This window comes from Bos mutus, chromosome 13 (assembly GCF_027580195.1).
Source record: "Bos mutus isolate GX-2022 chromosome 13, NWIPB_WYAK_1.1, whole genome shotgun sequence".
NCBI classification, from domain to species: Eukaryota; Metazoa; Chordata; class Mammalia; order Artiodactyla; family Bovidae; genus Bos; species Bos mutus.
This window is the reverse complement of record NC_091629.1, coordinates 53,691,663-53,704,314: the sequence shown is the minus strand read 5'-3', so window position 1 is coordinate 53,704,314 and position 12,652 is coordinate 53,691,663. Positions and strand designations below refer to the sequence as shown.

Genomic DNA, 12,652 nt, shown 5'->3' with positions numbered 1-12,652 from the left:
CGGAACTCGGGGCTGAGTCCGAGGACCGAACTGAGGACCTGTGTGTGGCTCTAGAAGAAACTGTCTTGGGCTCCGGTGCACACACAGATTACGTTCCGGGCCGCCTTGGGTTGGGCCGGTTGGGAAGACCCAGCTAGGTCCGAGTGGTCAGTCTAGCCTTCCCGCTGCGGGCCCCGCGATTCGGCGCGTCTTTGCGCACAGTGGCCACTTGGAGTCGCACTTTATGCCTGTTTGAGCCTCTCCTTCTCCGGCTGACGCCGGGATCTGCTTAATCGTTACAAAACGTTCAAACAAAAACAGGGCCGGTTTCCCAGCAGCCGGGAGCCACCCGGAGCACCGTCCTGCACTGGCCTCAGTGCCCAGCATGGAGAACTCAGTGGATTCTCCGCGTTTGGCTGGGGAGAGAGCTTCGGAACCTTTGGACCAGTTCTTCCCCTGCTCCCTTCATCTCGTGCATTTGTGGGTGGGATGTGTGGGGAACCGAGGCCGATCTCAGGATTCGGCCACCGCGCCCGCCAGGAGGGGGACGGCTCCCGCTTGGCCTCGAGGAGGGTCCCCTGAGACTGAGTTGGATTTGAACATAACTCTTGGAGTCCCAACCCCGCCACCCTAACACACAAATATGCGCAGACCTGCAGAAACACAGCCACGCACTGCACACACGCGGCCGCTCGGCACACGGAGCATCTCCCACCGAGCAGGGGACGCTTGGGAACAATGGACTCGAGAGGTGTCGTCCTGGCGCTCATTCTGAGCCTCTGTGGCTTGGGGGACACGGGTTGGGGGAACCAAGGGTAAAGAGGGAGGACAGCGCGCGAAGGAAGGGGTGGAGGTGGCGGCCCGGCCTGGGGCAGGGAGGGGGGCGCGCACCGAAGGCGAGCGGGCGGGGGCCGGGACACCGAGAGGGTGGGGTGGGGGCTGGGCCCGGGCCGGCGGTCCCTCTCGGCTTCAGCCCTCCGCCAGGCCTCGGCGGCTCTCCGACTGCTCGCGCCGCCAGTCAGCTGACTCGGGGGGCGGAGGAGCTGTCAGGCGCGCCCCGCCCTGCGCCGCCCGGCCGCGGGGCCCGTGCAGCCATTGGCCAGCGCGCCGGGCTGCCCGGGCCCCCGCGCCCCGGTGACATCAGGGAGGCGATAAAAGGCAGCAGCGGCGCCGGATCCCGCACAGCTGCACCGCCGGGCTGCGAGCGGCTGCGATCCAGAGAGCCCAAGAGCAAGAGAGCTAGAGAGCGAGCCGCGGGCGCTTGCCCGGCGCCTCCCCTCCGCCCGGCCGCGCGCCCCGCTCGCTTCTCCACTCACTCCCGGCCCTGCCCGGCCCCGGCGCGGCCACAGCCCCGAGCTCTAGGGCGGCGCAGGCAGGCTCGGGATTCTCCGGCGCGCCGCCGCATCCCCAGACAAAGGCTTGGCCGGCGGCCCCGGCCCGCTGCGCCCTCGGCTCCTCGCCTCCCGGGCTCACCGCTCTTCACCCCAGCTCCCGGCTCGGCGCGTCCCGGCCGGCCGCAAAGTTTCCCGGGCGGCGGCGGCGGCGGCGGCTGCGCCTCGCGTCAGCGATGGCCGCGGAGCTGAGCATGGGGCCCGAGCTGCCCACCAGCCCGCTGGCCATGGAGTACGTCAACGACTTCGACCTGCTCAAGTTCGACGTAAAGAAGGAGCCGCTGGGGCGCGCGGAGCGCCCGGGCCGGCCCTGCACGCGCCTGCAGCCAGCCGGCTCGGTGTCGTCCACACCGCTCAGCACGCCGTGCAGCTCGGTGCCCTCGTCGCCCAGCTTCAGCCCCACTGAACAGAAGACTCACCTTGAGGACCTGTACTGGATGGCGAGCAACTACCAGCAGATGAACCCCGAGGCGCTCAACCTGACGCCCGAGGACGCGGTGGAGGCGCTCATAGGCTCGCACCCAGTGCCCCAGCCGTTGCAGAGCTTCGACGGCTTCCGCGGCGCGCACCATCACCATCACCACCACCACCCACATCCGCACCACGCGTACCCCGGCCCCGGAGTGGCTCACGAAGAGCTGGGCCCGCACGCGCACCCGCACCATCACCACCACCACCAAGCGTCGCCGCCGCCGTCCAGCGCGGCCAGTCCCGCGCAGCAGCTGCCCACTAGCCACCCCGGGCCTGGCCCGCACGCGGCGGCCGCTGCGACGGCGGCTGGTGGTAGCGGCAGCGTGGAGGACCGCTTCTCCGACGACCAGCTCGTGTCCATGTCCGTGCGCGAGCTGAACCGCCACCTGCGGGGCTTCACCAAGGACGAGGTGATCCGCCTGAAGCAGAAGCGGCGGACCCTGAAGAACCGGGGCTACGCCCAGTCGTGCAGGTATAAACGCGTCCAGCAGAAACACCACCTGGAGAATGAGAAGACGCAGCTCATTCAGCAGGTGGAGCAGCTTAAGCAGGAGGTGTCCCGGCTGGCCCGCGAAAGAGACGCCTACAAGGTCAAGTGCGAGAAACTCGCCAACTCCGGCTTCAGGGAGGCGGGCTCCACCAGCGACAGCCCCTCCTCTCCCGAGTTCTTTCTGTGAGTCGTGGCCGCTCCCGGCCCCCGCCCTTGCCCCGGCCCGGACTCCCCCGTCCCGTATCCCTAGCCCCGGACTCCCCCGGACCCTGTCCCTGCCACGGCCCCAGCCTTGACCTGTTCGACTGGAGGGAGGAAGGGCGCGCGGGACGCGGGCGACGGGAGGGCGCGCGGGCAGGCAGGGGACCTTGGCCAAATCGAGCGCGGCGCGCGCCAGCGCCGCCTCCTAGACTCGAGCAGAGCCAGAGAGAGGCAAGGGGGTGGGAAGTCCCAGAGCAACTTTTCTCCAGGCTGGAGGGCGGCAAGGCATAGTCGCGAGGAGTCGCCAAGGCCGTCTGGAGACTCCTGGCTTCCTGAACTTTTGCGCGTTAAGCCGGGGCAGCTGCCTCAGTCCGGAGCGTAATCCAGCCCAGCAACAGAGCAGCGAGGAGAGGAAAGGAGAAGGGACCCTGGCGGCCCGTTCCGGCAGGCGCGAGGCGAGGCTGAGCGAAGGAAGGACAGAGGCGGTCCTGGGTCCGGAGAACACTGGCTTTCAGCCCCGAGACGCGGGCCTCAGTTAGGACGTTCTGCGCGCAAATCTCATCAATTTTATTGCCTGCTCGATTATATAGAAAAAAATACGAAAATCTGCATTAAAAATATTAATCCTGCATGCTGGACATGTATGGTAATAATTTCTATTTTGTACCATTTTTCTTGTTTAACTTTAGCATGTTGTTGATCATGGATCATAACCCCCTTGTTTTCTTTGGGTGAGAAGGATCGCAGTTCGGAAACTCCGGCGGGCGGCCGCCTGTCCGGTTGCAGTCTATCGGCTGTCGGCTTGTAAATACCCGCCCCGCCAAACCGCTTAGAGGACGTGGCAGCAAGTGGAGTGTCTTTGTTTGGGTTTATTATTATGGCATTTTTTTTTCTTTTGTAAGTAAAAAAAAGTTCTGGGTATTTGCATCAGAAAACAACTTTGTCTTGGGGCACCCTTGGAAGTTGCATGTTGTCTCCCCCTCCCCCACCCCCTTTGGTCCTCTCTTCCTCCGAGTTTGTTTTCAATTTTGTTTTTGATGGGAGAAGGAGGACTGGGGTCCCAGTTCCTGAGTGCCAGGGCAGGGCAGTTGCTGAGTACCAGTGTGTGCAGAGTTTCACACTCGGGAGGTACAGGAGTGCCTTCCTGTCAGCTGGTCTTAGGGCTCAATTGACACCCCTAACAAGAAAAGGAGGGAAAGCAGGTCTTGTTTGCTTTTTAGTGCAACCAGAATCACTCCCAGGGTCCCCACGAAACCCTCCAGGCCGGCACTCATTGCTGGGGCCAAAGAGCTCCTAGGGCTATCGGCTTCACCAGCCCGGACAGCCCAACTTATGTTGAACCTACTGCCACACTCAGAAAGTACCAGAAACCCCAACACTGGCAAGACATTTTGCAACTTTCAAGTGCGTTCTTTAGATCTATATGTTACGTGTGTTTTCTTTCCCTGCTTTGGAGATGGCGGGCGAGTTATTGGTGGTGTTACCCCCTCCCCCACCCCTTCAGTTGTATAGTAGTTATAGGGAAGATCTGGGTGTTTTTCTTTATTATTACTTTTTTTCTCCCCTGCAGGTCAGTAAGAGGATTTAAGTTGCACTGACAAAAATACCAAAATGAAAGCGTATTTTTTAGTTCTCATTTGAAATTGCTGGCGCTGCTGGCCGGATGCATTTTTGAGTTTGTATTAGTTGATAAATTAACAGTAATAACAAGATTGTATGAACCGCATGGTGCTTGCAGTTTTAAATATTGTGGATATTTGTCCTGCATTGGAAACGAGCTTCGGTTTTTACAGATTCAACTGTGTTGAAATCAAATTTGCCACAACAGAAATTGTTTTTATTTCATGTACAATAAGGGATCAATTTCAAACCCTGCTTATGATATGAAAATATTAAAACCTAGTCTATTGTAGTTTTATTCAGACTGGTTTCTGTTTTTTGGTTATTAAAATGGTTTCCTATTTTGCTTATTAAAACCATGGAAATGGTGTTTATTTAGAGGATTCTGCGTTCGCCTGACTTTTCTTCTCTTGCCTCTTCAAGAGTTGATCCAATTTGAGGGGCACTCTCACCCCTTCCTTGGCCGGTGGAGAAACAGCCCAAGTCTGGGCAGACCTCTCTGTTGAGTGTGTGAGTGTGTGTGTACCTGAGCCTTAAATGTGTTTTCTGCTTCTCACCCTAGGTATAGACACCGGTCAGGAGCCGGTGTTCGTGAGCAGAGAGGGGGCCCATGCCACTTTGGCGGAGCTTTCAGGCTTGGGCACCAGGATTGGCCTGCTAGCCTACTGGTTCTGAGGTTGGCCAAAACCAGGAAGCTGGGAGTTGTCACCCTAATGGGGAAACAGGGTATTTCTGGCAATCAGGCTCGCTGGCCCTGCCATGTCCAGCCTGGTGCATCGGCTGGGGGCAACCAGATTTGCCCTAGAATGCCTGCTCTAAGTGGAGGCCCAGCCCCTTCTCCCCTCAGGGCCTTTGGAAGCAAGTGGAATCTAGTATGAGGTCTTGGGGTGGAAGACCCTTCAGACAGGAAGCCTGTCCCTGCAAACCTGTTTGCTGCCACTTGGGCCTGGAGTGGTCAGCCCCCAGAAGGACTGAAACAGGATTTCAATGACTCCCTAAACCAGGGGTTGGAGGGGGTTGGGGCATCATTCTAGGCCAGCGACTCTGACCCTAAGTCCTTCACTGGGAGGTGGTCCCAGAACCTGTCCTTACCCAGACTCTTAGAGAAGGCAAGGTCACCTGCCTAGGTTGTCCCAAGCCCCTCTCAGCCGTCTTAGAACCCCATCTATAATTCTGGGTAGTAACCACCGCCCTCCCACTACCTCCAGAAGAATTCTCTTGCTGCTTTGGCAACAGCAGGTTCCATGGGATTTCTGATCTCCTTAGACACAGCATCTGCAATTCGGAAGACTCAGCCTTCTAGTCTCGGATCCTAAGGTGGAGCTTTAGTACTTGAATGGGGAGATGCAGGAATCCCAGAAAGTAGAACCCCAGCCAGGGACTAGAGCTGGAAAGAGCCAAGGAGAGGGTGAAACTACCAGGGAATAGATTTTGGCCCAGTCCCTGGAGACTTGGGATTGGTAGCCAGGGTATAAGAAGGGCAAGAATCCCTACAGTAAGGATGCAAATACCAGCAGTAATTTACATTTAGCAGTGCTGTGGTGTTGTTTAGTAGGAGAGAAGTCGAAGATCCTAGCTCGGGTTAAATTCCAAGGCCCAGTTCATTCACCAACCTAAAGAGGTACATGGCAGGGAAGGCTTTGGGTGAGGGGAGAATGGAAGTCTGGCAGTGGGGTGACTGCCCGCGTGCGCTCAGCAGAAGGAGCAAAGGGCTATGATTAGTTGGGTAACTGCGTGCACAAGTGCACATCCACAGAGTAAGAGTGTGCCGCACTTGGACAAGCGTACCCACTTGTCCCTTTAGGGCAAAAAAAGGTCTGGCAGGTGGAGTTCTGGAAGAAACCAGGAAAGGCGTCCCTGTGGGACCAGGCGGGATCCTCAGGACTCCGTGGGGTGGAGACTTGACTTGACTTGACTCTCTTTGGAATGGTCCCAAGCAGACTGGCACCCTCCACCTCTAGAGTCACCTGGACTCTGCCAGAAAAGCCTTGGAGGCTGGGGAGGGTTGCAAACTCCAAAGCACCGGTTTTCTTTCCCCAGAGCACAGACACAGGCACAACCCAGCGACCGATGTCATCACAGTGCCTCCAGAACAACGCGGTGGCTCAGGCCGGTGTAGAGTGGCCAAGTGCGTCTCTGAGAAGCTGGCAGTCCCACGACACAGCCCTAGTGACACACTGACGCACAGATACACAGACATCCTCATCTCGCATCCACACTGATGCCGTCGCAGACATTGTAACTCCCTGCGCCACCCATCTTCGGAGCACCTACCAGCCCGGGCGCAAGCAGGCGAAAGCCGGGCAGAGCGGGCAGCGCGCGGGAGGAGCGCGGGACCTCGGGAGCCTTCAGGGCGGGCTCGTCCAGCAGGCAAGTCCCGGCCCGCCGCCTCAACGCAGACCCAGCGCCCAGATGCTCGGGGAAAGCGACCGGTTCCCGACGTCCTTCGGCTCGTCCCTCCCCGGCGGCGCTTTGCGGACCGGAGGCTCCTTGCGGTTCCCACCACTCCCCGCCGCCTGCGGGCTCCTCGCGACCCTCCGAGGCCCGGGAAGGAAAAAAAAAAAAATCCTCCCCACGCCGGCAGTCCTCCACGCCAGCACGGGTCCCACGCAGACAGCTGGCGCCTGCCCTTGGGGACAGACGCCGAGACAGACACGCGGGCCTCGCGACAGTGGCTCCGCTGCAGCCCGCGCCCGGGGCTGGGGGAGGCCCCGGGCGGGTCGGGCGCGTAGGGCGCGCGGGTCCCCTCTTGCGACCCCCGAATCTAGCGGGTTCGAGGGAGACTGTGCTGGTTGGACGGGCCGCCGCCGCCAACCTTCCTAGAGGCCGATCGGGGAAGGCGCCCGGCGGCTTCCGGGGATCCTCCCCGCACCGGCTCTCCCCGACAGCCTCCTGCGTCCTTACTTTCTTTGCCCTGTTCCTTTCCTCACCCCTTCCTGCGGAAATTACCATCTCAGAAAACTTTCTTTCTCCGTTTCCCCTCCCCCCTCCTTTTCTTTCTTTCCCCCTCTGCCCTTTATCCCGGCGCAGCCTGGCAGAGAAGAGCGATAGCAGCGGGCTCCGAGGTGCCCGGTAAGTGCGGGGAGGAGTGGAGGCCAGAGCCTGGCGTCCCTGAAGCCTCCGCGCAGCGCCTGCAGCGCTGGCCAGCTGCTCTGGCTCCCGCCTGCCTGATCCCGCTACCCGGCCCTTCCCCTCCCTATCTTTCCCAGCGGCTGGGCGGGCGGCTGGGGATGGATCTAGAGCGAGGTGCCCGCTGGTGGTGGTGAAAGGGGGTCCCTGGAGAGCTGGGGCTGGACCCTAAGCCCAGACGCCTCTTTGCGGCACAGCCAGGCTTCCTCCAGTCAGTCCAGGGTCTCTGGGCATTTCTGTGGCAGGACAACCCTCTTCCCTGTCAGAGGTGCCCAGCTGCCCCCCACCCACCCACTCTGGCTGTGCCCTACCCAGGGGGGCCTCCCAGTGGGAGCTGCCAAGAACAAAACCAGGTCCCCCAGCATGGTCATTTTGCTTTTTTTTTTTTTTTTTTTTTTGATCTAGAGAGGCGGCTTCTGCCACACCATGCAAAATCCTCAGCCACTCAAGCCCATTCCTCCAATTCTTTCTCTCTGGGCTCCGGAGAAAACAGCTGGATTGAGAGATTTGACTAGTTCCCTTGCAGGCTTTCAGATGCAAAACCCGCTTCTGAGCCCTTCTGTTTTCAGAAAGGAAAACCCAGAACTGGCATCTTGCGTAACCCTTCCCTCTACAGCCGGCTGTCCGCTGGCCTGGCCTCTCAGCCCTGAGATAGCAGTGTTTGGATTTGTTATGTAAGGAAGGGAGGATTAGAGGTTTGTGCTGCTCCTCCTCCCCCCACCAAAATAAAAGTCCTCACATGGTGCATCGTGTTAAAAAAAAAAAAAAAACAAAACCCATCACAGTGTTTTTTTTTTTGCAGCAGGCGGCAGCTCTCCTGGTAGAATTCAGTCTGGGTAGAAAAGCTGCTCCCGAGTTTGTGCCCAGCACAATACTTGGGGGAGATGTGCCAGATTGCAGTGAAGGGAGAGTCCTGCGTTCAGGGTGTACCCCATTCTCGCAAGCAGCTGGTACTTACAGACTCAGAGGACTAGCCTCCTGTTGGGGAAGGCAGATGCTGCTGCTGTTGGAATTTCACCCTTTCTCCACTTCCTGCCTCTGGGAGCAAGGTGCCCAGACCCTGGAGAGCACGCGTTTCACCTGAGGAGCCCCCATTCTCTCCGCCCTGCACACCTTCACCGTGCACTGCATGCATTTCTGTGCCTTACATGTGTTCTTAATATCTTGTACCCTTTTCCCTTGTCCTCCACGTATTATCTTAAAAGATGCACTTAGATAAGAAAATCAGAGCTAACTGTTCTCACTTGGAGGGAATTAAATACACGAGAGAAGTTGCCACTCCAATTTGGAAAAGCAGCTACATTATTAATAAGGATTTGTTCTGAAGCAGACTCAGTTTTATCTGCCTCTCTGCATTCTTTGTCTGTGAAGTTACTTTCATGTGAAATAGCAGCCACTCATTACACATTCCTTTTTGTTGGTATCAAAAAAAATAAATAAATAAAGGATGATATCCTTTAGACTGGAGGGGCCACCACAGGGGCAGGGGGAGGAGGCCTGCAACTTTCTGGAAGAAGCCAGTTGCCGGGAGAAGAGAGAGCTGAAGTCCACAGAGTCAGTATTTATATTGTTGTATTTTCGTTTTTTGGAGCTTGGGGCCCTTTATTGGGGCTTGTATTTCCTACAGTAATTAGACAAGGGTGGGAAGCTAGACGGTGTCCATTTTGGAGCTGGTGAGGGTGGGTGGACATTGAGCCTGGCCTGTGACTCCACCAGGAATCAGGAACCGAGGTTGTCCTGAGGTTACTTGCAAGTCCTCTAGTTTCATCTGATCTGTCTCGTTCACTGCTCTGACACTGCCGGGGTTACATGCATCTCTGTTCTTCTCAGAGAGGGCATGGACCTGGTCTGGTCCAGGGACAGCAAAGGGCTTCCTGATGCAGGACTTGGCATCTGCCCTCCTTTGTGTCCTGGGGATCTGAGCCTGGCACACTCGTCCTTTTCCAGGGACCAGGGGCAAGCCGATTGTAGCACACGTAAGGCCTGACCAGTTCACGAGGTACATCCCATCACGACATTTCACTTGACTCTCTGAGTGTGGACTGCTAATATCCACACCAGTGAGGGATGGATAAATAGGCCCAGAGCAGTCATCTCTTACACAGGGTCACCCAGTGCAGGATCTAGGACTTGAATCCCCACCTATCTGATGCCAAAATTCGTCTTTTTGCCACCAAACTCCATAAGTCCACTATGCCTTATCTGAAACACTGGGGAGTGGGGGTAGAGCTTAGGGAAAAGTATGGACTGGTGGGAAATAGCCTTTGTGCGGGACACTTTCCTATCTAATTCTCTTTGTAGAGGGCAGTCACTTTCTTGGGGGTATACGTAATGCTCTCCAGCCACAGGGCTCCCTGCCCAGGTACAGGGGATGGGGAGTGGGGCCTTGGAAATGCAGCAGGACTAATGCCACAAGAGGGTGGGAGGGACATTGCAGGTCTGATGCCCATTTCAATCTTTCATGGAGGAGCCAGCAAGTTATGGTGCTTGTGTGTTTGGTGTGTGTGTGTCTATGTGTGTTGCGGGGAGGCCCACTTGGGCATTGTTAGGCTTGGGACACTGGTGCTTTTTGTAATTAGTCAGAGTGCTCTCACCTTTTATCCGTTCTCAATGCAACTTTCCAAAAATTATTTCATAATGATCAGGGCAAGTGTTTCTAGAGGAAGCAGCCTCTAGGTGAGGCAGTTTTGATGGAATTACTCATAGATGAACCAAAGCTGTTTCCAGTATGATATGGGAGCTTTGGACCCTCACTGAGGTGTGCCTACAGTCTCATGCAGGCACCTGCAGAAACGTGTGTGTAATTCACACTTACATACACTGAGGCAGGCACATAGGTGCACACACATTCAAATGCATTATTTGCTACACATTCTCTTGCATGTATGCACACGCAGGTACATTGCACACAGACCCACAGGTATGTCTCCATGCCCATGTGTGTGCCTGTCCAAATGCCCATACATACCCACTTAGGCAGTGTGCATGGAATGTGCACCATTATCCACACGCCTGTATAGACTTACACTTGCATTGAAACACAACTGATTGCATATGTATATACACTCACAAAATATGCGTGGGTCACATCCACACACGCACACTTTGGGTACTGAGCAGTGGCCTTCACATGCATTCACACACGAGCACCGCGTCACAAGTGAAATGTGGCTCTGGTGGGGTTAATGGAGGCCCAGACTCCCATAAATATTTATACGAAGCACTCAAGCTCTCAAAGCAGGAGACGAAACCTCTCCCTCCAAGCCGCTGTAAATCAAGCAGCTGCTGCGTGGTACCTGTCAGATCCAGGGCTGTGTGCTCCTGGACCTGCTCCATGAGGGCGGCCATATACGTGCTGGAGCACACGGGCCTCTCCCCGCCTCCCCAGGCATCCCAGCCGATGTGCCAAGGTCGGTCCCAACACTCCGAGGATTCTTCTGTGAGCAGCGAAAAGAAGCATTTGAACACTGCTGCTACTGCAAGTGCAGGGAGGCTGTGTGTGAATATCTGAGCCTAAGATTCTCCATTGAAGACAGAAGTGATCCTAGAGGGCCTTGGAGAGCTGGTGGGTGCTAAAGAGGGCTGGAGGTCCTGGGCTGACCCAGGTTCACTCAGCAGGGACTCCAGCTTCTGGGGTTGGCTACATTTTGGGCCCCAGGAACCTGCTGCATTGCACTGAGCTATACTGCCTTAACCCTGTGTTCAGTGAGTATTCTGCCTCCAGTCCTGCCACCTCAAAGCTTTCATTCAACTATTGAGCAAATATTTGTTGTGTGCCTTCTCTATGCCAGGCACTGGACTAGGCACTGTGTCTTCCCTCTGCCAGACCACACAACAATGGGCAAGGCCAGAAATAATCCCTGCAAACAAATCTTCGTGAGGTTTACAGTCTAGTAGGAGAGCAAAAGGGCTTCCCAGGTGCCTCAGTGGTAAAGAATCCGCTTGCCAATACAGGAGATCCCTGGGTGGGGAAGATCCACAGAAGGAGGAAATGGCAACCCTCTCCAGTATTCTTGCCTAGGAAATTCCATGGACAGAGGAGTCTGGTGGGCTACAGTCCATGGGGTCACAAAAGAGTCAGACACGACTTAGCAACTAAAGGACAATAAGGAGAGAGACAGATGCAGTTAGATGCTTAACTATCCAGGATATAATTTAAAAAAGAGATAACTGCTATGGAGGAACAAAGCCTAGCCCTCTGAAAGCCTATGTATAACAAAGAAGCTGACACAGACTGGCAAAGAGTGGTCAGGAAGTGCTTCCTGGAGGAAGTGATATTTGAGTGAAGATCTGAAGCATGAATAGGAGTTATCCAAGTCAAATAGATATGGGAAGAACATTCCAGGTCTAAATCTCTTTTAGTCTTAATTTTAAAATAAGTGATCAGGATCTCTGTCTCCCTGCTAAGTTTTTCTTCTGTTTTCTCACCTTGCTCACTGTCCTGCCACACTAACTGTCTCATGTTTCTGAAACCTGCTAGTTACCCTACTAGCTTAGGGCTTTGGCTTGAGCTGTTTCCTCTGCCTGAAACACTCTTCCCCCAGACATAACTGTGGCAAACTCCCTCTTCTTCAAGTCCTTGCTCCAATTTCACCTCCTTGATCAGGCCTATCCTAACCTCTCTACTTGATCTAATAACTTGCTCTCTACTGCCTCCCTGAAAAGTCCTGACCTGCCTTATTCTGCTTTACCATTTCTTTTTCTTTTTTTTTCTTTCTCTCCATAGAACTAATAATCTTAGGACTCTGGATTAACTCTTTATTTATTGCTCATTTTCTGCATCTTCCTGCCAGCAAGTAAACTCCTTGAGGTCACCGCCTGATGGCTGTTTTGTTCACTGATGTTCCTTAGCACCATGAGTGGTACCTGGCACTGTAGCACCTCAATTACCCAATAATGGGTTGAATGAATGTGTGTTGAGTAAAATGTGTTTAAAGAGGAAAGGGTATAGCAGCTGTGAAAAAGTTTGAGGTCCCATGTATATTTATCTCCATCTATCTACCTACCTATCTATCTATTATCTATCTTTCCATTATTCAATTTATGTATCCTTTCATCAGTCATCTATCTACACCTATCTGTCAATTATGTATCTGTATCTGGGGCATCCCAGGTGACACTAGTGGTAAAGGACCCACCTGCCAATCCAGGATATGTTAGAGACACAGGTTTGATCCCTGGGTTGGGACGATCCCCTGGAGGAGGGCATGGCAACCCACTCTAGTATTCTTGCCTGAAAAAGCCCGTTGGCAGAGGAGCCTGATGGGTCCATAGGGTCTCAAAGAATCAGACACAACTGAAGTAACTTGGCATGCATCTGATGATAGTTGGGTGGCATCACCAGGTCCATGGACATGAGTGAAGGACAAGG

The 12,652-nt window shown here is 55.3% G+C and overlaps 1 protein-coding gene across 1 annotated transcript; it reads left to right on the top strand.

The window, feature by feature from the left end:
• The first annotated feature begins 1,154 nt into the window (after positions 1-1,154).
• Positions 1,155-4,450, top strand: MAFB (MAF bZIP transcription factor B). Its single transcript, XM_070381732.1, has one exon. It carries the CDS (start codon positions 1,547-1,549, stop codon positions 2,516-2,518), a length of 972 nt encoding a protein of 323 aa, XP_070237833.1. The 5' UTR covers positions 1,155-1,546; the 3' UTR covers positions 2,519-4,450.
• The last annotated feature ends 8,202 nt before the right edge of the window (positions 4,451-12,652 follow it).